Source organism: Mustela erminea, chromosome 8 (assembly GCF_009829155.1).
Source record: "Mustela erminea isolate mMusErm1 chromosome 8, mMusErm1.Pri, whole genome shotgun sequence".
NCBI classification, from domain to species: Eukaryota; Metazoa; Chordata; class Mammalia; order Carnivora; family Mustelidae; genus Mustela; species Mustela erminea.
In genome coordinates, this window is record NC_045621.1 from 45,859,134 (window position 1) to 45,885,235 (window position 26,102).

General features: G+C 62.8%; 1 protein-coding gene across 1 annotated transcript in view; it reads left to right on the top strand.

Annotated features, from left to right (window-relative positions):
* Positions 1–6,256: 6,256 nt before the first annotated feature.
* The window catches only part of GPC1 (glypican 1), a 28,666-nt gene continuing 8,820 nt past the window's right edge, over positions 6,257–26,102 (top strand). The window contains exon 1 of the mRNA XM_032355390.1: positions 6,257–6,704. Coding sequence (XP_032211281.1) covers positions 6,539–6,704 — 166 coding nt within the window. The 5' untranslated portion in view covers positions 6,257–6,538. The remainder of the gene's footprint in view (positions 6,705–26,102) is intronic.

Genomic DNA, 26,102 nt, shown 5'->3' on the forward strand with positions numbered 1-26,102 from the left:
CCAGTAGCCTGGCCCTATCTTGAAAAGACCACCCCATCCCACAGGCCTCAGGGGTCCCACTTCCCCGCTTCAGCCCTGTGTCCCTGGGGTGGGCTCGCAGCTCAGCATCAGATGCCCCCTCCCACCAGCAGGATTTTACTGCTGTACAGATACACACACAGGCAGACCCAGCACTTCCCCTCAACCTGCCACAGGGGGCTGGAACCTTCTCTCAGCTCCACTTATCAGTGTCTCACCCCAGGGTCCATCTCAGGACTTGGCCTCACCTGTGCCAAGGTGGCAAGATCTTCCTCGTCTGGCAGGGCCCCTCTGCAAAGAAGGGTCTTCGCTGTGAGCCCCCAGATTTCCTCCCCACACCCCAGCCCTGCGCCAGCCAGCCTCCTACAGTGCAGACTATTCTGAGCCTCGTGGGGCCCAAGATGGTCCTGGGTCCTCCTCAGGTCCTCCCTGCCCCTGCTCAGGAATTGCCAGCAAGGCCCCGGGAGCCACAGCCATCTCCTCCTCCCCGCCCGCCCCTGTGGCTCCTGGCCCTTTGTAGGGAACGGAGACGGGACCTTACTGCTGTCTGCTCCTCCAGGGCTGGCTGACTCCCACCTCGACTCCCTCACGCTCTCTGGCAGCCTCCCTGGGGAAGACCCTGGGACAACAGCCCCGTATCCCAGGGCCCCTTCATCAGGAGCAGCAAAGGTCAGGAAGGGAGGTCAGTTCCTTGAGCACAGCTCAGTGGCCACATGGCCTCGTGGAGTCACCAAGTCTCTCGTGTTTTGGCATCTAGGCCCACGAGGTGACCACAGGTCCCACATCTACAGGATCTCAGAAAGCACTTGGGGCTGACCACATGAGGTCATGTCCTTGGACACCGTGGAGAGTGGTGGGATGCTCTGCAGGTGCCGAGGCACCGGACTTCCCGCCAGACCCAGATGCTGCTGGACATCCCTGAGGCCAACAGCAGGGGGTACACAGCTGCCACTGAGATCTGTCACACGCCCAGCACCAGGGAGCATCTGGCCAGACCCAGCTCACCCAGTTTTAAACAATGGTATGACTCCCGAAGAACAAGTTAGTAGCTTGTTTTAGATGCTGATTTGTTCCTTTTTAAAAATGACAAGCGGAAACCAGGCCCTCCTCCGGCCTCGAGGTGGACCCCTGGCTGCCACAGTATGGGCAGGACCGGGCCCGGTGCCTGGGCCGCCCTGTCTTCAGCCAGCTCATCCAGAGGGAAGTCCTTCCCTGGGCTTTCAGAGGTCACCTGGACACTGCGCATGCCCTGGGGGCAGGCCTGCCCACACCCTGGGAAGGGTGATAAAAGGACAGTGGGTGGCCTCACCCAGCAAAGAGTGACCCCCCTCCCGCCCCCAGTTTTCAGGAGCCACATCTGCAGGACACACAGCCCCTCAGCTCCCAACCTCTGCAGCTGGAGGCCACCTCTCAGGCGTGCCCTGAGATTGAGAGAAGGTTCTGGGGGTAATCCACATATGTCTGGAGAATGACGAAGAATTTGGTTTGGTTTAACGGACGGTCAGGCCAGCCATGAGGCTGGGAGTGGGCCAGACCTGATGCAGAGCCATACCAAGCTCCCCAGCTTTGCTCTGCAGGCGGGCTGTGATTGGAACTGGTCTGGCTGGCACAGTGAGAAGCCACAGAGCCCAGGACAGCGGAGGCGTGTGGAGGGAAGCACTGGCAGCCCAGCAGGAAAGCAGCGAGCTTCCGAGGCCCAGGCGCCCAAGGGGGCCAGGCATACATGTCTGTGCCAGGCAAATGGGTGCTGTGTCCCAACATGTCAGCCTGTGCCTGGGCACCCCGGGACTGGGCTTCCCCCTTCCTCTAGGAGCCAGGGAGGGGAAGGCAGCCCAGGGAAGACCGCAACCAGCCCCAGGCCAGAGCTGAGTGTGTGGGCCTTGTCCTCCAGCTGGGTGTGTGCTCAGACCTAAGAAACCGCCCCCAGCAGCTCCTCCTTCAGGTGCGGCCAGCCGCCGCCCCATGTGGATGACCCAGCCTTGCTCCGCCATCGGCTTTCCCTTCCCTGGCCGTGGATAAGAGAGGCATGCCCAGACTTCTGGCAGATCAAAGGGCTTGCTGGGCCCAGCAGGCTGCCAAGGAGCCTTGCCTTGAAGTCCACTGCCCCAGCTGGGGTTTGGAGAGAGGCGGGGCTCGGTAAGGGTAGGACCACCTTTGCAGAATAATGGCACCCAGATTTTCTGCATCCTGCAAACTTCCCCCAGGTGCTGCCCCAAAGGGCCGCCTGCCAAACTTGGGAAGCAAGGGTGCTGTGCAGCTAAGACTCAGAGTTGAGCTTCTCTGGAGTACATACCAGGCCTAGGCTTAGTGGCGGGGGGTGGAGAGGAGGGGGTAGATGGGATAGGGCTTCTAGAGTCCCACTGATTGTCCAGCAGGGCCAGACCAAAGCCACATTTCAGAGACTGCACACTGAAGCCATCCCTGGGAGTCTTGGGCCCAGGTCCTTCCTAAGGACAAGAGAACAGTTCAATGAGCTGACATGAGAGACTCAAAGCATTTTCCCCAAATGCCACCATCCTGAGACGGGGCAGCAGAGGCCAGAGAGCAGCTCGCCTCCTGTCTCCAGGGTCCTACAGAGCCACTCAGAGCCTGCTAGCCGGAGCTTCTGTCCATTAGGGACTCCGAGTGCTGCTGCAGAAAGCCCTGCCCGCCCAAGCCTCACCCAGACCCAGGGTCACACCTGTCCATCAGCCACACCCTGCGGTGCCCACTGCTTCCAGCAGGCTGTCCCTCCCCCAATAGGGTCCCTAGCGTCCTGCAGAGCTACAGGACCCTGTGTCCTCTGCTCTGGCCCAGGACATCACACCACCTCCCAGGGGCCCCATTGATAGGGGTGCTCCAGCCCAGTCACCCCTGCCCTGTGCCCTCTGACCTCACACATCTTATCGCCAGCAGGACTCGGCCCTTGTCAGGGTACACAGGTAGCAGTAACATTCTGAGCAGGCACATGTGTATAGAAGCGACTTTTGACTGTTGGGTCTACTTGGAAACTTGCTTTCGGGTTACCAAAAGTCATCATGAGGCTCAACAGAGAAAAAACTCTGTTGCTTCTCAGTAGCACCACCAACAGGCTCATACCCCTAGGTCGAAATCGGGGGCCCCACGTACCCAGATCCTCCTGGGCAGAGGCAGGAAGCGGAGGGCAGAGGGACCCTGAGCTGCAACACGTGCCCTCCAGGACTCAGGCCGCTCCTCCAGAAGAGGAAATGTTGGGGAGCCCACAGGTGCCCCACTGAGATGACCCTAAATGGCCCCTTTCTTCCCAGCTCCTCGCTTGGCAGCAGGGCCAATCCAGTGTCTGTCCCATGCCACTAACTCAAGGACCCAGGCAATTTTCATTTTTATGAGTGGGCAAACAAATGGCCCACTCGAACCTTCCACCTTGCTGCCATACGTGTGCACCCACACGGCGGATAGGCCAACACCCCAAGCAGGAAGGGGTGGCCCCATCCCCGTGGCTGGGCCAAGGGACACACACAGCTCTGTCAGCCCTCACCCTCACCCCCAGGGATCCCCTGGCACACCCCCCTAATCCCCACTGCAGCTCCTGCCCAGCCAACGGAGGCTGTGGTAACGGCATGGGGGTGCTGGCGAACAGGGTGACATGGACCTGGCAGGCTCAGGTGGTCCCTCCCCAGTGACCCGGACCTGGTCCCCATGCCCCCAGCTGCTTGTGCCAAGCTGTGCCCAGGCCTGGCTGATGGGCGTCCCTCATCTGGCAGGAAGGGTGGTCCACTGAGGCAGCCTGTCTTGGGAACAGGAGCTCTTGGCCGGCACGTGAGGCAGCTGCTCCGAGCAGATGACCCGGGATGGAGCTCAGGTCTGTAAAACCCAAGTACGCCCCTTGGTGGGGGGAGGGAGGCAAGGAAGGCTCTGTGGGCCAGACAACTGGACAGAAAGATGGCAAGGGATTCCGGGGTGCAGCCAGGACCTCCCCCGCAACATGCCCCCGCAGCCCCCGTCCCCACATCGGCAGCCTTCAGGAGAGCCACCTCCAGCAGTGACCACCTAGCAGCCACATGTCTACAACCAACTTGCCGGCTGCCCCCTGTGCTCGGCCTCCCTGTTCCTTGTCATCAATGCTCTCCAGCAAGTGCGGCCCCCTCAGAGCCAGGAGGACCACCCCACCTACGGCCCTCCTGGCCACGTGCCATCCCCACAGAAAGGCCCCATCACAGCTCCTCTCCTTGCCCCCCGGGCTAACTGCAGCGATTCAGGGAGCCGGAAGTCCTTCTCGAGGGGATGGAGCTGTGCCACACCTTGGAGGTGCCCCAGCTGGGCCATCCTGGAAACCTGCCACAGAAGCATAGCCCGTGGACCTTCTGGCCACCCTGCTGTCTGAAGACCCAGCAATACCCTGGACACCAACCCCACCCTGAGGAATTTCCCAGTCTGGCTGGATTAAGAGGTGGCAACAGTGATCACCAAAACAAGACAGGAAGACCCTCCAGGAGGCTGAAGCCTCAGTCCTGGCTCCCGCCAGACCTGGAAGCACATGGCCATGGCCAGAGGTGAGCTCCTATAGACAGGCCCTGGGCCAGTGCTCCTAACCCTCCCACGGGTGGCCTCCGCCAGGCAGGCATGTGGTGTGGCAGGGAGAGGTGTCCAGGCGGCTGTGCCAGGCGTGGGCAAGGAGTAAGCCTGTGTGTATGTGCGCGCTGTAGGGGGGGTGGGGCTCTATGAGTCACCAACATGATGAGGCAGCAGGTGCGTGGGGAGGGCAGGAGGTCTGTATACTTGGGTTGGGTCCGCACAGCCTCCCTCCATACAATGACTCAGTGTCTCTGGGTGAAGGGAGCAGCCTTCTCTGGGAGGTGGGGCAGGAGACCCCAGGTCCCTTCTGGGGCAGCTGAGTCAGTCCCTCAGGGAGGCAGGGGAGGGATGGCGGTCCACCGACCCTGCTCACAGCCCACCCGGCTGATGGCCTGCAGGCCAGGCAGGGAGGTATGGGCAGGGAGGTGTGGGTGGCACCCCAGGGGCCTGCTCCCAGCAGGGAGGTCCAAGTCCAGGCACTCAGGGCCACGCTGCTGGTCATCTCAGGGTCCTCCTCAGGGGTACCACCAGGAGTGCCGGATTATTTGCTTTCCTCCCATTTCTGCCAGTTAGGCATCCAGGTTCATGGCCTGGTGGTCTCTGAGGCCTTAGCCCTACATGGCAGTGGGGAGAGCAGGAGGCCAGGCGAGAGGCCCAGCAGCCCGGGAAGAAATAAACAGAGAAGCCCTCCAGACACCAGCGCCCTGGTCTTCTTACCTCCCTCTTCACAGATTCCCCCCACCCAACCCCCGCATGCCCGGTTCCCTCTGCAGCTAGGGGCGCTGCCCACTCACTGCACCAGCCTGCACCGGGCCTGTCAACCCCACCAGCCCCGGCCGGGAGCTGCCCGTCAAGCCCTCTGACCTGCACGCTCTCCTCACCTCCCAGGCTACCTGACGTGTTGTTGGCCGGAGAGGCTACCTGCCACCGCCCAACGCCCCAAGCCAATAGGGACGTTCTGCCTCGGTCACATTTGTTTCTCCGGGACCCACGCGGAGGGACCAAAAGCCCGCTGACAGTCTCCAATAACTAAGTCCTCGGCCGCCTGTCTGAAGGGCTGGGAAGGGTGGGGTCCGGCCTCCCAGCTAGTTTCCAGGGCACAGCCCCCCATCCGCCCCCACAAAAACCTCAGGTGCGAGCTGGAGCGGTGGGGGGGGCCGACTGCAGTGGACGTAGGGGGCGAGGGGCTGGTAACGGGGTGCAGGCGAGGAGGGGGCGGCGCGCAAAGAAGAAGGAGGCGCGGCGGGAGGGGATGAGCGGGACGCGCAGCCAGGGCGCACGGAGGCAGGGCGAGAGCGAGGGAGGAGAAGACCGGAGGGAGGCCCTATTCGGCCGGGGGCGGGGAAGCCTCTGATAGGCGTGCGGGAGGCGTGACGTCATGTCCGGCGGGGGAAGCCCTGCCTCAGCGCCCCCGCCCCCGCCCTCAGAGTGGGGGGGTGCCGCCGCCCCGGGCGCTGGACTGGGGGGACCCGCCCCCGGGGACCCCGCCACGGCCCGCGCTCTCCCCGGCGGCCCCGCCTCCCTCCGGCCGTCCGCAGCTTCCCGCGAGCCGGCGGGGCCCAGGGCCCGCGGAGCTGGAAGAGCGCCTGGCGGGCCCCTCGTCGCGCCCCGCGCCGCGCCCGGCCGCGCAGCTCCCCGCCCCGCGCGCCCCGCCCCTACCCGCCCCGCCCCTGCTCTCCCCGCCCCACCCCGCCCCCTCCCCAGCTGCCGAGGGGCCGGGCCGCCCGCAGGGGAGGCGCCGAGCCGGGACTGCGCGCTCGCCCGCCGCTCTCTGTGCCGCCCGACCGAGCGGCCGGACCTCGCGCCCCGCGCGCCCCGCGCCGCCGGCTTTTGTTGTCGCCGCCTTCTCGGCCGCCGCCTCCTGCGGACCGCGAGCCGCACGCGCCGGGACCTTGGCTCTGCCCTTCGCCGGCGGGGGCTGCGCGGCCCCGGGCGGGATCCGAGAGAGGCGCGGGCGGGCGTGCGGCCGGGGCGCCCCGGCCCCGCCATGGAGCTGCGGGCCCGAGGTTGGTGGCTGCTTTGCGCGGCCGCCGCGCTGGCCGCCTGCGCCCGCGGGGACCCTGCCAGCAAGAGCCGGAGCTGCAGCGAAGTCCGCCAGATCTATGGCGCCAAGGGCTTCAGCCTAAGCGACGTGCCCCAGGCGGAGATCTCGGGTAAGTGAGGGCGCGGCCCGGGGGGCCCCGGACCCCGGCGTGTCTGGGGATTCTCCTGCGCACTCCTGCTCTCCCTTGGTCTGCCCTGCGCCCAGATCGCGCCGCCTTGTCTGCACCCCTCGGGCCCTCGCCTCCAAGTGCCGCCCGGGTCTCCTGCGCTCCGTTCGGCCGCCCTCCAGCCGCCAGCACGCACACCGGCCCCTTCCCCCGCTGAGCTGTCCTCGTGGGGCTGTGGATCGGGCAGTCCCCGGCGGGGAGCGTCCTCCAGGGCCACAGCTAGAGCTGGGCGTCTTCGGCCATTGGCTCGGCCCTGCGCGGTGGCGGGGCGAGAGTCGGAGCCCCCGAGCGCACTGGGCTGGCTGCGGGGCTGGCTGTCCGGGCGCAGCTGACGGCGGTCTCGGGCTGGGGACTCCCAGTTGGCTGTTAGGGCCTCTCCGGGAGCCGCCTCCAGTGGGGCCTGAGGATTCCTGTGGGATCCCCAGCAGCGGCAGCCTAGCTGGGTTCAATTAGAGGTCCCCCATCCCTGGCGGGAGTGGGGCCCCTGAGAGGTGGAGTGCCAGCCCGGTGCCTGGGGTGGGGGGTGAGGCACGACCTCTGCCACCTGGAGCGGGAATGCCTGTAAACCCGGATTCCTGCCTGGGGAACTTGTGCTCGCTGGCCCGCTGGCTGGCGGGGCACTCCGGGCTGCCTCTGGCGGGGAGTCGAGCTGCAGGTGGTCGGCGCCTTGGATCCCGCCCAGGGGCCATGTCTTTTCTTTGTAAGAACATCGACCCTCCCAGGCATCCTCAGGCTTGCAGCTGCCCTCAGTCCTGCTCACCCTCTCCCTGTGAGCCTCTGAGGAGCTTTGGAGCCAGGGTATGTGAGGGTGGGGGGTGGAGTACAGTGTCCAAAGGACCACCCTGACCCCCCGGGCTCCTCAGACTGCAAACGTGTGGGGAAGCGCACTGGGTCCTGTGTGGTGTGCCTGGAATCAGGGAGCAGCAGCAGAGCAGACCAGCATTCCTCCAGGGAGGGATTTCTCCCAAACTAGGGGCAGGCATGTGCAAGTAAGAGCTCTGCTCAAATGGTGACCCCGGGGGGACGAGGAATGACCACGGCTGCAGAAATTCTGAATGACAGAGGTGTGAACATTGTGAGGCCCATGGCCGTGCCTCTCTGGGGAGTGGGAGAAAGGCAGCCGGGCTCTGGCCCCCTGACCCCCAGAAGGTCGGACACAGAGAGAGCTGCCTTGAGAGGTCCTTTGACATATCTGACCATCCTCCAATGTTCTGGAGAGCCCCCCCCCTCACAGGGACCCCAAAGCAGGCCTTCTTGTGTCTCCCTCTGCTGAGAGTTCCTGTTACTATCAGGACTGCCTCTCTGGTGGGACAGGTGGACATGCCTGGGTGCCTGGGGCCAGCTCGGGGCCCTCTGCCCACCACTGCCCCTCCTCCCGCACAAACAGGAACTTTTGCCTGGGTGTCCCTGGCCTTTCCGCTGGATCCTGCCCCATGCCTGGGTCTCAAGGTCCACTGAGCCACTGCTCCCACCAAGCCCCAGATCTTGGATGGAAGCCTTCCCCTGTGCCTCTCTTTCTTGTATCCACTGCCACTTGGCCATTGTATCCTTAGGGACCATCCTAAACTTACTCGAATCCACAGGCCTCTGTCCTGGTTAGGCCGAGAGACAGAGTGTCAGTCTGGGCAGCTGCCAACTGCTGGGAGACAGTGGGGCAAACGGGATGCAGAGGTGGGGCTGGGCTGGGGCTGGGAGCTGGGTTTTGTTCCCCTTCAGTTGGACGCAGTGGAGTAGGGACCCGGGGCAATCAAAGTGCATCTCAGTTTGTGAGTGTGATGGGTGCACATGGGGTGCTGTCTGTTTGTCCAGCTGGAGGAGGATGGCTACTCAGCAGCTGTCTTAGCATCGTGCTGGTCAGGGCTCAAGTGCCGCCCTCCCTTGGGCCTGGAACGCTGGGGACTGCGGTCCGGGCAGGGTCACCGCCCTCCCTGCCAGGGCCCCTTCCTCCCGGCACCCCAAGCTTTCTCCATCCTAGGGCCAAGGGCTTCAGAGGAGCTCCTCTCCCTGACCCCCTGCAGCTAAAGCTCCCAAGAGCACTGCAACTCCAGAGGGCCCTACAGGGCCAGGCACTGAGATGAGTGCCAGCGCCACGTGGAGCAAAGGATACAGGGTGACCTCCCGGGGCAGCAGCAAGCCCTGTGTCCCCTCCTGTTGTGACTGGGCCTGGCCTCTGTGGGCCAGGCGCCCTCTGGTGGCCGAGCCACACGGCCTCTCTGGGAGCCCTCGCCTCCGTCTCCTCTCCCAGGCGCCAGGCCACCAGCTCCCTGCCCTGGGGTCGCCACCTGGTGAAAACCCACCCTGATTCAGCAGGCGCAGGTGGTGGGGGGGAGGGTGGGGAGGCAGGGAGGCAAGGAGAGGGCCCTGGGTCTTCGGGCTGTGTTTCCAGCCTCCGTTGGGGGACCAGAAATGTCAGTGAGCTTGTGAGAGTGGGGAATGTCGGGGCACCCGGGTTTCCCAGGGCTCCCGTGTGGGACTTCCTGTGATGTTTTTGGGCGGCTGGGCCTGGCATCTGGTGATGACAGCTGTCGTCGTTTTACAGGGGAAGAAGTGGTCCTGGGGGTTTCGCAGCCCGGTAAGGCCACAGGGGAACCCTCCCTCTGGCCAGTGTGCTTCAGAGCCAGTGAGGGCCATTAGTCCAAGCCTGCCCAGGGCCCCTCTGCCGGGTGTGGGGCAAACGCCGAGCCCCATGCTGGCTCACACAGGCATATAGGCCCACCGGTGCTGACCAGCTTGCTCCTGGTTCCCAGCTTGCTCCTGGCTTCTGGACATCTCTCAGCACCACTCTGGCCTCCCGACACTCGAGTGATGTCCTTTGCATGGCTCTGACCCTTCCTGGGCTGCTGGGGACAGGGACCACCTCTGTCTGTACACTTCTCTGCCATAGCCACAAAACCTGGCCCAGTTCCCGGCACTGGGGAGGTTCTCAGTCTGGGGACCCACCTGTGTCCTGCTCTCTGCGGAGCCATGCAGGGTGGGCTGGGGCTGACCAAGGGCCTTGGCAAAGCGGGAGGAGTCTAGGGATCCAGGACTGGAGGTTGGAGGCCAGAGGGGCCTGTCCATGCAATGAGAACCAGTTAGCTACCCCTCTGCCCCCCTGCCAGCAAGGGAGGCCTCCTGTAGACTGTGGAAGCCACAGCAGGGACCACACTTGGGCCCATCGACAGAAACCATGGCTTCTGTGTACCGGCTTTGACTGCGGGGGTGGCAAGGGATTCTAGGGGAGAGCCCTCAGAAGCCCCAGCCCTGCCCCCCACACCCCAGGGAGGGCCTTCCTGGCTGGGCCCAAGAGAACCCACCCAGCATCTGTCCCTGAGCTGGGGGCTGGGGGCTCTCCCAAGCCACCTGGCTCATGGCCTGAGTCTCCAGGCCGTCCTCGGCCCCCAGTTGTGCCGCCATTCTGGCCCTCCACTGTTCGAGGACCTGTGGTTTCATCATCCCCAGCTTTGAGACGGGGGGGAGGCACGTGGTGGGGAGGCCCAAGGGAGCCAGGATTCGCAAGGGCCACCCGCATGATGCAACGGTCTGAGCACCTTGCCGGACATGCTGCCGTGCTCCTGCGAGAGGAGGGACATCCTCCCCGGGCCTGGGTTCAGAAGGCAGTCCTGTTGCGCCAGCTTCCTGCCCCACTTGGCCTCTCTGCCTCTGCATCTTCATGCATGACAGAGTAACAGTCACAAGCCCCCTGAAAGTCCCCAGGAGGGACGCTGGCCCCATGCACTGCCTGCTGGCCCTGGTGCATGTTCTACCCCTCACCCCTGCCCCGAGATCTCTGCAGGCCCAGGCAGACCCCCTCAGTCAGTGGCGTCCAGTGCTGAGAGCCCTTTTTAGGACCAAGACTCAGTGCACGTCTCTTCCCGCTTCTGTCTCCCTAATGTATCAGATGAGGACAGGTGTTCTTAGACCTGACTTACGGATGAGTAAAACAAGGCCCAGGGAAGCCACGTAACTTTGCTAAGCGCACGTAGGCCACTTGAGACAGGCCACTAGGGATGGCAACCCAGTCTGTTGACCCCAAAGCCTGTGGCATTCACTGCTGCCCAGTTCTGGGTTCCTGAGTTTTCTGGAGGTCTCAAGCCCTTCCAGTCCAGAGGCCAGGAATAGAAATCCCAGGCCAGGCCACAGCCGATCATCAGCTGCCTTTTCCTGATGCCTCTCTGGGGCCTGGCTCCATTTCTGAGGCCGGCTAGGAACCTGTGTGAGCTGAACTCCCCCTGAGCCTTTGGTCTGGCCTCCCTGTCTCCATCAGGACAGGGCTGTGGGTGAATCAGCCTTCCATGTAGCTGGGCTTTGTCCTCCGCCTGGTCCTCCGTGCCTGTCTGCTGAAGACCAGCTCTTCAGTGGGCCTCGTGGTGTGCTGCTCCTGCCCTGATAACGAGGGCTGTTCCTAGGCACCAGGGCGTGAATCAGGTGACCCCTGGGCGGACACAGTGTGGCCCGACTGTGTCTTACTGGCCAGTGCAAGGAACAGCCAGTATGTTCCCCGCACCACACTAGGCCGGGTCCCCCAGGAGTCACAGACAAATGCCTGATCCAGGGGCAAATGAGCCTAGGAGATGGGAGATGTTGGTCTGGTTCCATGCAGGCAGTAATGAAGGAACAGTGTAAGCCTGAACTGGAAGGCCTTTGGGGCCACAGAGGCCTCCTGGGAGAGGGACTGGGGACACACTGGCCTGGCAGCAGGCCGGGCGTCAGAGCCAGGAGGAGAGCCCAGTTGGCTGGTGTGGGCGTGTCCAGGCCCGAGCTGGGATATCCACACCCACAGGCACAGGTGTCTGTCTAGCCGGCCCTGGACAGGAGACAGGCCAGGAGAGGGGCTCACCCCTGGCCACCAGGAATCAGGTCAGGCATGGGACCAGCATCCACCACTCTCAGGCCTGGACATGCCTGGGCAGCGAGAGGCTGGGCACCTCTCTCATAACCCAGAGTCTTCTTCCCAAGACCTGCTTTGGTGCAGTATAGTTTCACAGCAAGACACGAGTTTCCAGCCTGTGTCAGGGCCTAGAGGGACTGGACCCTGCCACCTAGTTCAGCCCTTGCCAGTCACTGTCTCCTTACTGGCGCCATCCCTGATCACGTGCAGCTGTCCGCACAGCCCTGTGGGGTCAGCTCACTGCCCACATCTAGGAGAAGAAACGGGCCCAGCAGCGGGAGGGCTCCAGCCCGAGGCCACCCACCCTGGAGCCTGCCTTCTCACTGACACAGTGGCTGGCCGCCTTTCTTGCTGCTGTTTGTCTAAGACAGGCCTGGGCAAGTGCCCTGAGCTGCAGGAAGTCTCCTGTGGGGGGTGGGGCGCACAGATTGGGGGATGTTTCCTCCCACCCCAGGCTTTATCCCGCCTTTGCAGGTAGTACTACTTCCCACACAGTAGCCAGGTGTGAGGTGAGGCCAGGCCTGGCCTCCCATCTGTGTCCTCTGCACTGTAGGGCAGGTTCCAGGCCACCAGCCTCCTCCACTGTCTTCAGAGGGTGGATGCCAGGAAGCTCTAGGTGGGAGAGTGCACATGTGCTCTCCCAGCAAGAATCCCGCGGCCTTGGGGTCACCTCCCAAGAGCTCCTGGCTGGCTCACCTTCCTGGCACACACCCTCCCACCAAGTGGGTCCTCCTGGTGCTCACCCATGGCACATGGCCGGCTCCGTCCTCTCTGGGGGTTTTGGCCCTGCCACTCCACTTCCCTGGGCATCCCCCAGCCACCCACATTCTGGGGCTCTCCCTGCGGTGCTCCCCAAGTCTGGGCAGGTCTCAGCGGGAAATGATTACAGGCACCTCCCGTGTGCCAGGCCTGGGCTGGGTGCCGGGGGTCTGGGAGCGCACAGGCTTCCCAGGGCCATGCGAAGACCCACCGGCAGCTTACACTGCAGAAGGTTCTCTTCTGGCAGCTCGGAGGCTGGAAGCGCAGGATCCAGGTGCAGCAGGGCTGCCTCCTCCCACTGCCAAGAGGCAGAGTCTGCTCCGAGCTCTCCGGGCTTCTCTGGGGGTAGGCAGGCCATCGTTGGCATTGGTTTTTCCGCCAGTAGGTATCTGGCTTCCTCTTTGCAGGCCTTCTCCTTGTGCAGCCTCCAGACTTCACCCTACAGAAGTGAAGACAGCAGTCAGCTTAGGGGCCCACCGACTCCCATGGTATCTTGTCTTAAGCAGTGATCTCTGCAAAGACTGCATACTCAGATGTGGGCACCATCCCATATCCTGCGGGTTAGGGGTATCAGGGGCCACGGTGTGGCCCATGGCTGCTGGTGGCCCCACACATCTGCTCCATGCTCTTAGGTGATCCTGGGCCCTGAGTGTGTTGTGACCATGGCCCCTCAGGAGAGGGCCATGCCTCCCACGTACCCATGTCTGCCACAGGCTCAGGGGCCCTGGTGACCCAGCAATGTGTCAGGCCAACTCCTGGACTGATCTGTACCCCTGCCCGCCCGCAAGCTTCTTGGGGCACATCCCTGGTGTGGGAGCGCTTAGAGACCACGGGTCTGGGCCCTGACTGCCACCGGGTCTGTGGCTCGTCTCCTGGCCCTGTACCCTCAACTTCTCTATCCCAGTCAGGGCCGGGGGGGCCTCACATTCTGACACTCAGTGCCAGAATGAGTTCCCAGCATGTGGCCTTTGTGTCGTGTCCCAGAACCAGGGCGGGCAACAAAGGGGGCCAGCCTTTCCACCTTCGTGGGGTTGGGGGCACCTGGATGACATGGTTGTTACCCAGTGACACCAGTGTTCCTTGGGCAGGCTCGGGGTCCCCACCTGCATGTGGGAGGGCCCCCCAAGCAGGGGACAGAGCATTCAGGGCAGGTGAGCCCCCAGGTGGAATGCCAGAGGGAGGAAGTGGGGCCCAGGGGCCAGGAGGCCAAGCAGGGCTTGGAGCCGCAGGGAGGTGGAGGGCAGCCAGTTGCACGCAGCCACCTCCTGGTAAGGCCGCCCAGGCGCGCTGCTCATTTGCATTAAGTGCTCCCTGGGTTCTGGAGGCTTGGCTGGGTGACAGGGCAGCCCCGAGGGGCTCCATCAATCCTGCTCCCTTGCCGTCTGCCCTGACCTCAGCCCCCAAGAGGCCCAGGGCCCTGCCTGCCATCCCCACTGTATCTCACAGGGAAGACCAGGCTGTCTGGGGACCCACCAGGTGGGGGCTAAGGGTGGGAAGACAGAAAACCAGACACAGTGCTGGGCGTTGGTGCTAGGGGAGGGTCAGCTAACAGCCCTGAGGAGAGCTTCCCTAAGCACAGAGTGGGGGAGAGGGGCTTGCAGGGGACCCTCAGCAGAGGGAAGGGGTGCTGTGCTGTGAGCTCCCCCGGGGCCTTGCAGGGGACCCTCAGCAGGGGGAAGGGGTACTATGCTGTGAGCTCCCCCTGGGGCCCTGCAGGGGACCCAAGGACCAGAATAGAGGAAGTGGGCTGGAACTGGCAGGTAAGGGGGGCCCTACAGGAGCCTCAGCTCTGTGCCTCTCCATCCCACCTACTGAGGTGCCAAGACCCTGCTTCCTTCAACCTCACCTTGGCCTCCTCTAGTCTGTTGCTGGGTGGTCCCTCCCACAGTGTCTGCAGGGCAGGCTGAGGACCATCTGGTCCAGTCATTTAGTTTGTGGATGAGGAAACTGGGTCCCAGAAAGGAGTCCCCAGAGCTCAGAATCCTGTCCCTCAAGTGGCATCTGGTGTGGGTACTGAGTGATGGTGGGTACCTGAGAGGGATCCCCTCAGGAGAGGAGTGGGGCGGTGGGGGAAACAGTGGAGGAGGCCATGCCCACCCGCCTCAGTGGGGCACTAGGGGACACTGTGTGGCCCTGTCCCATGGGTGCTGGGTAGGTGGTCCCAAGTGCAAGGATGAGGTCAGCCAGAGTGCAGAGAGCTGGGGGTTTAGGCCCCAGAGCACCCGCAGGTGCAAAGAGAGATGGGCCCTGGTTTTCATGGTGGGGGGAGGGAGGCCTGGGGAAGGCCCGGTAGAGAAAGGGGCCAGGAAACCTACAGGCCCACATGAGGCCCAGTCAATGCCCTTGTGACCACTGGGATTACAGGAGGGCCTCCTGAGGTCAGAGCTGGTCGTGCTGATGAGCACCAAGTGCCTGAAACCCCCTGCCCTGCCCTGCCCTGCTGTGAGGGACAAGGGAGGCTGGCCAGGTGGGGTGGGGGGACAAGGACCCCCACTCTGCCATCCATTCATCCATGTATGCTCACCCTCTGTTGGTCTCTGGAACACATGATGAAAAGCCATGGGCTCTGCCTCCCAGAAGATCAAAAGCTAGTGAGAAACTCAGTTGGGGCCTTCAGCCCATCCCAAACTCAGCAGTCCAGAGCCTACAGACCCTGGCCAGATCTGAGCCTCATCTGTACCCCAGCTGGTCAGTCCCCAGTGCTGCCAACACCTGGAGGGACAGGCCAGCACAACTCCCTCCCTGGTGGGCAGCTGGGCCCTGACTTGGGTGCCTTCCCAGGCTCCCTCCCCATCAGCAGAGAATCTGGGGTTCAGTGGCCAGTGCCTACCTTCAGGCCAACCCTGAGGACCCACTTCCCAACCTGCAAGTAGCCATCCAGGCCCATCCCTGTGTCTGAGCGTGTCCTTGGTGCCTGATGCCATGTGGAGCCATTTGGGCCACCATAGGGAGCTATGTGTGACATCTGAGTGTGTCCTCAGGCATCGGGGCCCTGAGTGCCCATCCTTGGCTCTGAGGGCCAAGGGAATCCATCCTGCCCACCTGTGGGCCCCTCCGGGCCCTGGGGAGAGATGATGCCACCCACTGCCAGGCTTGGCTCAGATGATCGCTCGCACCCCCGGTTGTCATGGAGCATGGGACACACTGGACTAACAGAGTTATTTTAAAAGGATGAGGCTGTCATTCAGCTCCACCCTCCCTGACCTCCCCCGGCTTGCCACGGGCTGCCCACGCCACAGGCCCGATAACTGCAGCTGTCTCGGCATCCTCCCTCCAAGTGACCCAGGGACTGGCACCTCCCTGTCGCTGTGCATCTAAGGGTGCTGGGGGACATGAGGGCCACTATGGGCCAGACACACAGCCCTAAAGCCCCAGGCCTAGGACGAGGTGGTGTTTCTGACCAGGAGCAGTTACTAGGTGGCATTTTTGGTTGTCCCAGAGTCTTAGGGGGTGGGGCTGGGGTGGCCAGGGACCCTGAGAAGTGCCGGACACTCTTGAACAGCTAGGAGTTGGCTTCCAGAAATCCTAGCAGCCCTCCTGAGAAGCACTTCAAGCAAAGCTCAGAGCAAGGTGGAGGGAGTGACCTGTGGAGCACAGGGGCGAGGGCAACCGTCTTTGCCCAGGGCGGGACAGCCCTGAAGGGTGGGTGGTGGGGTCGGCTGTAGAAGGAGGGCGTGGTGGGGTGGATGAACACAGGTGTGGAGGCAGGTCATTGGAGGTGAGGGTTCGTAACTGGTGTGCATGGAGAGGCCCAGGGGAAGAAGTCAAGGAGTTGGTGAACGTGGCCGAGAAAGTGACAGAGTGTCTGTGCTCACCTCTAACCGAAATGCAGTGTTTACGGCAATGGCAGGGCCCCGGAATCTGGGACATGGTTGCCAGGAGAAGCTGCCAATGCGTTTGCAGCCCTTTCCATTTGCTATGGGCAGCTCCGTGCCACTTGGCGATCCCAGCAGGTCTTGGACATGCTGCCCAGTTGTGCGGATCTCAGGAAGGCCTGCAACGCGCGCCACCACACCTTGGTTTTCTCATCCTCTGATCGCTGCGGCACTTCGCCTTTGTGATCCGCTGCAGAATCCTCTGCTTCCTGGACACCTGTAGAGGGGTCTGCAGGCTTCTGCACATAGTCTCAGAGGCTCAGGGCACAGAGAAGAGACTGCACCTGGGAAAGGCTTCGGGGGCAAGGACGGAGCGGGTGATGGGGACATTCAAACCTGAGTCTTTCTGCATCCCTGAGCAAGTGCTCCCTGAGCTCCTCCTGCGCACTGGGGCTGTTCTACCTGCCGAACCTAGCCACAGACCGTGCAACAGGCTCAAGGTCCAGACAGGAATCGGGGGTCTCCCGTGAGCCATAGGTCCACAGCCACAACGACAGGTGTTCCTTTATAAGTCAGAAGTTAAGACAACGAACAAGTGAATTCAGACAGATGCAGGGGGGTTACAGTCACACCCCCAACCTGGGGCTGTAGAGCAAAGACCCCTCCCCATGGGACACCCCAGGGCCCAGCCTCCTGGGCTGCCCTTCCAGGACCCCTGCCTTGGGCTGTTCGCTGGTCCCACTTTCTCTGATGCTGAGAGCTTGCAGTTGGAGGTCCTAGAGCACCCTGCCCACAGCTAGAAGAGGAAGGGAGGAGCGGGTTCTTTGCAGAAAGTCAGCAATGCCACACAAGAGGCAGAGGGCCCGGCTCTGAGGGAGATGGCATGCTAGCCTAACAAGCATGGTCCCAGAGCCACTGTCCCTCGAATCCAGTGACCATTCCCAGTGGCTACCGTGTTAGGAAAGAGGCAGGTCTCTAGAGGAACCCAAAACCAGGTCTGCTGGGGTTCAAGTGCCAGCTCCACGTTCACTTACTGTGTGATCTTGAGCCAACCCCTGAACCTCTCTGAGCCCCGCAGTGCTCTTCTGTAAGAGAGGGCTGATGGCAGTGCCTGCCACACGGGGCAGTTGTAAGAATCAGTGCCCTCTTGTGCCCAGTCTGAGCCCGTGCTGCAGGGCCCTAGGGAGACAGGCCTTCTGTCCCCAAGTTCAGCCTTCTAGCAGCACAGAAGGGGAGGTGCCTATGATGGGGAAGCGGAGGACCCCCAGCCAGCGGCAGAGGTCTAGGCTCGAGGGGAGTGTTCTGCCCTCACTCAGTTACCCACTGCTGCTTCCTTCCCCCACACAGCCTCCCACCTGGCCTGCCCTGCTCACTGGTAATTGAACACTGTGGGGAGAGCTGGCCAGCCCCATCCTGGAGGGTAGCCCATGATGAGGGACTGTGGGTGGCCTTGGAGGATGGCAGCCAGTTTTCAGAAGAGAACTGTGGGTGGAGGCACCAGAAATCAGTGCAGGCCCTGGGTAAGATTGGAGGGAGATAGGAGATGTTGCCGGCAGGACCTGCACCCATGGTTGGCCTGGAGCTGGGCCTGGAGTCTGGCGGCCTGCATTAGGGGGCCACTCCTCACCAGAGGGTGTGGGGCCTTCTCAGCATCCCTGTGGCCACTGTCTAGAGATGGAGTTCATTCTGTCCCTTGGTCATCCGCTCCAGGATTGCCCTGGACAGGACCATCCCACCTCTGTCCAGAAATATGTGCCTCTTTGTGTGCCCTTGTTCCTGCTGCTCAGGGCTGGACAGGGCAGGGCCAAGATGCTGGATGCCTGGGGGACCTGAATTCCCCCCTTTCTGAAGGCCCTGACCCTCCTCTGACATGCTTACAGCTTGACTGGCCCCTGAGAAACTGAGCAGGAAAAGCCAAGGAATGGGATGGCCCCCAACATTCCCACCCGCTCCCAGGACCCACGAGAAGTCAGGGCTCCACCTCTGGGGAGGCCATTGGACTGACCCCGGTCTGGGAGCCCTCCGTGTGCTCAGCAGGGCCTGATGGGGACTATCTGTAGTGGTGGGTCTGTGCTGCTGGCAGGAGCACCCAGCCAGGTGTCCCTCCCCCAGCAGAAATGGGCAGGCCTGCTTCCAGCAAGGCCCCTTGGGCCCTCATGTTCCAGGAGAGGCCTCATGTCCATACCTGGGACTCTCAGGCCACCGGTGGGCACCAGGGCTCCTGTTTTCCCCACCTCGATGAAGGCAGGGAGGCCTATGGGCCAGTGGCATTAGGCAGCAGGTCTGAAACATTGAGCAAGTCACAAAACCTCTCCCAGCCTCAGTTTTCCCATCTGTAAGATGGGTAGAATGGTATCTTGTTCATTGGGATAGGTCCAGTATTCTCTGAGGAGGCTGGGGCTGTGGGTCTGAGGACCCCAGTGGGGGACATGTGACCCATCGTTGCAGGGAGGGAATCAGTGTGGCTTCCATGAGGCCTCTCCCCACATCCCCGGAAGGGCTGACAGATTTTTTTTTTTTTTAAAGATTTTATTTATTTATTTGACAGAGATCACAAGTAGGCAGAGAGACAGGGAGAAACAGGCTCCCTGCTGAGCGGAGAGCCTGATGTGGGGCTCAATCCCAGGACCCTGAGATCATGACCCGAGCCGAAGGCAGTGGCTTAACCCACTGAGCCACCCAGGTGCCCCGGGGCTGACAGATTTAGCAGGTAGAGCTACCGGCTATCCAGTTAAATTGGTGTTTGGGATAGTGAGTAACCCTACAGCGGAGGTTTGTCCTGAATATTTTAATTTGAAGAAAACAACAAATAAGATTTTAGTGAAAGTGTGCCCCACATATTTAGTGTAAATGTGTTACACATATGGGGGGGGTTGCTTTTTTGATGATAAAATGTGCATAAAAAATATATCATTTTCGCTGATTTTGTGTACAGTTGAGGGTCATTACTTGCATTTTCGCTGATTTTGTGTACAGTTGAGGGTCATTACTTGCATTCGCACTGTCCTGGACCCGTCACCAGCCTCTGTCTCCAGAATGTTCTCATCTTCCCCATCTAGAACTCTGTCCCCATGAAGTACGGACTCCCCGCCGCCCCGACCCCTGGCGCCCATGCTTCTGCTGTGTGTCACTGTGGGTCTGACCACTGCAGGGGACTCAGTGGAGTCAGACCGGATTTGTTGTTTCGAGTCTGGCTTCTCTCCCTCAGCACGTTTTCGGGGTCGAGGTTCATCCACATCATAGCAGGTGTCCTACTTGGTCCTGGAATATCCCGTCGTGTGGACGGGCCACACTTTTTTACGTATCCCTCCCTCCGTGGATACTCAGCTTGTTTCCACCTTTTGACTGTTAGGAGTAAGGCAACTCTGAACAGGGTGTGCAAGATTCCCTTCCCGTCCTTGCTCTCAGTTCTTCGGGGCCAGATTCTTTTATACTAAAAAATAATGCAGGTTATCTAAAATTGCTGTTTACCTGTGTCCTGGCCTCTGTCTCCAGCCCCTCGCTGGGGCAGCCAGGGTAGGGCGGGCAGAGGTGCTGCCCAGGCTGTAGGAAGCCACCCAGCAGCCAAGGGACGGGACTGGGGTCCCCAGGGAAAGGCGGGCCGGGCTGGTGGAGCATGCCTGCTCCCACGTCCACCTCCACCCTCCCGCTCCGGGATCCCCCTGAGACTGGAATCAGGGGCGGTCTTACAGCGCATGGGGGCAAGGGAGGCCCATCCTCCATCTCCCGCCAAGGTGGCCGGGTCTCCGTCAGAACAAGGGAGCCCTTGTGGGGAGCAAACTCACCCCGCTGGCTGTCCCGCGGCCCCTGGGGAGGGGTCGGGTCAGGGAAGTCTGAGACTGCCACTCTGGGGCCTGGCTGGGGTTAAGCCTTGAATGGCAGCACTGGACAAAGAGTCCTTCTGTACGGCTCTCGTGCCCAGTTGTTTATTGACCCAGGTCTGGCCTGGGTGCTGGGCGGGGAGACAAGAGAAGGGAAGTGGAGGCTCCCAGCAGCAAGCAGTGTGGCACTCCGGCTGCCTGGGAGGACAGCCAGCTGGGACCCGAGGAAGGCTCCAGGGTGGTGGCCGGCCTGAGCAGGTGCAGTGGCCCCGAGGGAGTGGGGAAGGCTTCCCGGAGGCCAAGCAGAGTGGGCATGGGAAAAGGGCTGAGCCAGAGGGAAGGGCACCGAGAACTGGAGTTAGTGGAAGTGGCAGGTCATGAGCTGGGTAGGGGCAACGGGCTGGGATGCCAGGCCGAGCTTGGCTGTGACTTTGGACATGGCTACCAAGCTTTGTGGAAAGTGGTTGGGTCAGAGGGGACCAGCCGAGCCTTCTGTCCCTTCCCAGCTGTCTTTCTAGCCCCCAGTATTTATGGGGCCTAAGCTGAGAGCGGACCCAGGTCACAGTGTGCCCCCACGAGCTCCCTCAGTTGGAGGGTGTGCTCAGGGTTCTGGCGCAGCTGAGAGTCTGCCACCTCTGAATGTTGGGCTACTCACTGAGTGGATGGATGGGCCTGTGCTGTGTCTTCGCAAGGAGCACAGCTGAGAGGGTCTCTGAGCTGCTCTGTTCCCTCCTGCTGTTCCAGGTTGTTCCCTATGGACTTGTCATAGGGGCCCCTCGGCTGGCCCAGGCCCCAAGGGAGGGTAGGCAGAGTCCCACCACTGCCCAGCCCCAGCAGGGACTGGCATGTGCACATACCCACCAGAATGCTCTCTGCAGCCCAACTTGGGCCCAGGATGAGAAAGCAGGGCTAACTTTGGCCCAAAGGGAGAGGTTCCGGGGACACTCAACCCTGGGCCCTAAGCGTTCCCTGCCCTGCAGCCAAGACCTAGGGTCCTAGGTAGCACAAAGCCAGGGTCACCTTCATCCTGATTTGTTCTGAGGCCATGACATGAGCTGGGAACCTTGAAGCTAAATTCTGGGGAGGCTACTTGGAGGGGGCCCGTCCTCTCACCCAGAGCTGTGACCACCCTGCCTTGCCAAGGTACCCCCAAGCCTGGTGGCCACTGGCAGGGTGGCCTGCCCAGGAGGTCCTCGAGCAGGAAGCAGGCAGCACAGAGAGCAGCCTTGCGAGTTACCTCTGAAACCCCCCTGCTTCTGGGGCTCGGAGATGCCGAGGCCTTAGAGAGAGGACTTGGATCAAGAGTTGCTTGCCAGGCACATGTCCCCACGGGCTGGCTGGCTGACAGGGGCACAGCCACGCTGCTGAGAGGAGCCTGGCCTGGGTGGGTGCAAGGGTGGTGTTCTCCTGGGGGAGTGGTGGCCAGGGGCAAGCAGGACCAGGGCAGGGCTCCAGGGAGTAGAGGATACTGGTGAGAGGTATCCTGGTGTTCTGGGAGGAAGGGAGAGGCACCAGTGTGGGACAGCACCCAGGGAGAAGGTAGGGGCTGGGCCGGTGGACTGTGTACCCAGGCCGGGTTTACTGTTTCCTAGGGGAAGGACATCAGCAGTGGGGATGGTGGCTGAGGTCACCCAGGTGAGAGACTGGGGGGCTGGAGGAGGTTAGGTAGGGGATGTGCGGTAACTGATGGTGGCTTTGAGTACCCAGGCAGCATTGGGGATCTGGCCACTGTCGGCAGGAGAGGGGTTCCCAGGTGGTCAGCTGTCATTCTCCATCCCCAGGGAAAAACCTGACACCCCGCCCCAACAAGACCCCTGTCAGCCTCCTGGCGTGGGCGCTGGCCCCTGAGCCACGAGCCCCAGGCCTGCGCTGGCTGTGCTGCAAGGGCCGATTCCGTCTTCCCGGCTGGAGCTGGGGATCCCTCTCCGGGAGGGGCCGCGCCGCGGGGAGCGAGGGGGCTGCGGGACGCAGGGGGCGCGGGCAGGCGGCCCGCGGGTTCCTGGGAGACGGGGCGGTGCCGAGTGCGGCGGGGCGGGGGCTGCGGGAGGAGGCGCGTCCCCGCGCCTGGAGCCACCGCCCTCGCCGTGCGCGCCAGTGCGGCGGCGGGGCTGCCGGGGCCGCGGTGGCCGCAGCTCCTCCCCGGCTCCCGTCCGCCCGCGCCTCCTCCGAACCCTCCGGCCGGGTCTGCTCCTGCTCCTTCCCCCGGCCGGGTCCCCAGGCCCCCACGCGCCCGCACCCGGAGTCGCGCGCCGCCCGGAGCGTCACCGCCACCGCAGCCTGGGACGCCGCCGCTGGAGCCGCCGCCACCGCCACGCAGGGCTCTCGGGCCACAGCGCGGGTGGCGTCTGCGGGGCTGGGATCCAGGCTGGGTCTCCAGCCAGCCGTCTGCCCCAAGCCATCTCCATCTCCCTCCCCCACCTGCATCCCCATCCTCAGGCTTGCCACCCTTACCTTCACTCCCTCCACCTCGACATCCTCATCCCCACCCCTGTCCCCCATCACCACCGCCTTGGCCGCATTTTCTGTCCATCCTGCGCCTACCCTCATCCCCACCACAAGCGCATGGGGGCCCTCCTCCACGTCCCATCCCCTTCTCCACCTCTTCCCATCAGGAGCCCCATTGCCAGTCTCCATGCCCACCCCATCACCACCACCGCACCCAGCACCACCCCACCTCTTCTCCCCTCCAGTTCCCCACCTCCCCTTCCCCAGGTCCCTCTCTGCCCGTTGCCCTGCAGCATCCTAACACCCCTCCCCACCCCCATCCCTTCCTGTGCTTCCCAGCGCCTGCCGCAGCCCCCTTCCTGCAGCAAGCCCCCCTTCCTCTTCCGTCTAACCCATCCCCCTCCCCTTCGCTTGCCTCAGCCCCCAGGAGTCCCCTCTGCTGCCGCGCCCTCTGCGGCAAGCCCCTTCCCCGCCAATCGCTTGCCCTCCTCCCCCACCCCCACCCTGCCCCGCCTGCCGCAGCCCTCCCCTCCCCCGCGTGGCCCCCCTACTGCTCTCTGCCTCCCTGCCTGCCTGCTGCAGCCCCCGCACCCCCTGGGCCCGCGGCGCCCACTGCACCAGCGCCCAGTCCCCACGGTGCTGCCGGGTGCCTGTGCATCTCCACACTGCCCGCTAGCTGTGGCTCTTGCCCCACAGCGCAGGACTCTGCAGGGGCCAACGGCGACTGTCCAGGGCACCCAGGCACCCAGCCTTTGTTCCACCACCTGCGAAGCAGCCCCTTGCAGGCCTGGGGGCAGACCCCTCCCACCCACCAAGGGAGGAAGTGTTGGCAGCGATGCCCCCTCGGCTTTGGGTCCTAGTGCGTGGTGGAAGTGACAGAGGGCTCCTTGGTGACGCTGTCGTTTGCCGGGGGGGGGGGGGCTTTGGGTGGTGGGTGAGGGGTAGAGAAGCAGGCTGGGTCAGAGAAGGCAGGAGGGGTTACAGCTGCTGTTGATGTGTTAGGAGGGAGGGTAAGAGGTTGAGGTTGAAATGTCCTCTGCAAGGGGGGTCCGAGGCCACCCTTCCCGGATGATACGTGTGGCCCTCTTTCAGGAACCAGTCAGGGGCAGAAGCTTCTGGACGGAAGGGTGAGAGAGGAAGGCCTGGAGCTCCTGTGGGGACAATGACCAAGGAACCTTCCTCTGTGTGCTCAGTGCCTCCCACCCCCAGCAGGCTGGTGGCCATGCCAGGGGGACCCCGTGGCCACCGGGGCTGGATGGCAGCCGGGAACAGGAGTGGGCAGGGGGCAGTGGTCCAAAAAGAGTACTGCTTGGGAAAGCCTTCTCTACCTGGCTACCCCTGGCCTGCCAGCAAGGCCCGATGGAGGGTCCAGAACTAAGGAAAGAGGAGGGGTGGGGAAGCAGTGCCCTTCCTGCTCTTCCAGACCTGGGCCTCTCACATGGTGTGTCCTGGTACCTGGGGCTGTCCATACAACCGTGTCTCAGCCCCAATGCGGCCAGTGCAGGCAAACTGTCGACAGGGAATCAGTGTGCTAGTGATGGCTGGGTCGGTTGGTGCAGTCTTTGGGATGTCGCTTTAAAGACAGGTTGAGCAGCAGGCTGCATACTCTTGTGTGAGCCTTAGAAGCTTCTGGAGAGATGGGCTTGGCATGGCGCCACCTTCCCTCTGCAGTCTCCTTGGGAGGGCTCTAGCGCCACCAGCCACAGGTGGCTGCCAGGCGTGGCCTGGACACATGAGGTCTGTGTCCAGCACTGAACAGAATGTGCACTGTTGGGGTGAGGGTCTTGGGCTAAAGCGTTGGGGTGACAGTGCTGGCAAGGGTGGCTGCTGGGTGGGGATGCTCTTGGGAGGCTGCTAAGACAGGACAGTGGGAGCCGTGGCTCAGCAGGTGGCAGGAGGGTGTGGGCCCTAAAGATGTTTGGAGCCCCAGACTGGTAGGGGCTTAGTGAAGAGAAGTCAAGGATCTGGGGTGACCCAAGCAAGTCTGGGTCTGGAGGGGAGAAGATGGACATGGGTGGTCTGCTGCTGAGGAAGAGAAGCCATTGCTGATGGGGTTAGGGAAGTAGGTGTAAGAACTTAAACCTGAGGAACAGGATCAGAGGGCATCTTGGAATTCAGGGGCAGGGCCTGGAGGAGCAGTGCCACAGGGAATCGCGTGAGGAATGAACCGCCCTCTCCCCCTTCTCCCCCCAAAATTAGATCACTCATGGGAGGAAATGTCCCACAAACTAGGGAAGGCTGTGGCCAGCTTTTGCAAAAACAGCAAAGCAACTGAGGGAGAAAGGAGGGATGGTCGCTGGCCAGCTGGGGGAGGGGTCAGTGGGAAGAGTGGACCCGCCGATGCCTCCCAGGGCTGGGGGGAGCATTCCCTCCCTCCTGGGCAAGCCTTCCTTCCTCTGCAGGTATTGAGCGGAGAGGAGAGGTGGGGGTTTGGGAGCAGAGGGTCTGGAATGACAGAGTACAGAATGCCACCAGTGGGATTTGCACACTGCCAGGGGCAGGGAGCTCATTTTCGCTCCTGGCGGCCCACCACCCCGGCAAAAGTTGGCTCTGACCAGGAGACCAGGAGGCGCAGGCTTGCTTTTTTTGGGGGGGGTGCAGGGGGTGCCCTGCAGAACCCACGTCCATCTGGCTGACGTCCAGGGTTATCAGTGATATGCACACTAGGCCGAGCTGGGCGAGAGTGGGCAGGAGGGAAGCACAGAACTCTGCATCCTGACTGTCACTGTTGCACCAGCCTCTGCATCCGCCCTGCAGCCGGCTTGGGGGCCGCCTCGGCCCAGCCCGCCCGGGGCCTCAGGCCGGCGCCCGGGCTCTGGCTCCGTGTCTTCACTCCCGTGTGTCCGAGGAGGGAGGGAGGGACGGGGGCTGTGCTGGGGCAGCCGGAACGGCGCGGGCCACCGGGCGGCTGGACGAGGTGGCCAGGCAGGGCTGGGGAGGCTCGGTTGAGGTTGCTGGGGTGAGAGTGGTAGCTATGCTGGCAGTGCCCAGGGGCCCACTCAGAGTCTGCCCACAGGGTGTGTGGGGGGGTGATCCCTGTGTCTCCCCAGGTTTCCTCTGCAGCCCCGTCTCTCTGCTGTCCACATGTGCTAACAGGTTCAGGGAGCTGCCCCAGGGTACTGGAGGGCAGCCAGTCATGGATGTTGTCCATCCCTATGGCCTTCCAGTGCTTTCTCGCTTTGGCAGCCTGTGCCCACCCAGCCAGCCCGAGTGCCCAGTGCAGCAGAGCCCAGGCTGGCACCTGCCCCCGTCCCAGGGCAGGCCCCCAGTTCACCCCCCAGCCCGCCTAGACCTTGGTATGCAGAGGATCCTGAGAGAGGATGCTGTGACAGGAGCTCAGCTTTCTGCCATTTCGTGCACGGGGAGCCCCATAAAGAGGACCCTCATCCTGCCCAGCGTCCTGCCACCTGCTGACAAGGGTCCAGGGCCACACCACGAGTCAGCAAAGGCCCCAAGACAGAGGGATGGGAGGCGTTCTTCGGTCCAGCCCTTCCTGCCTGGAGGCATCTGCCCACCCAGCCCTCATGAGAAGGGGTGCAGGAATGTGGGTGGGTCCTCCTTGCTCTCAGGCCCTGGGGAGCCAGGCTCCGACCCTTGACCCCAGGTGGCCCTGAAAGCCCTAATTCACCCC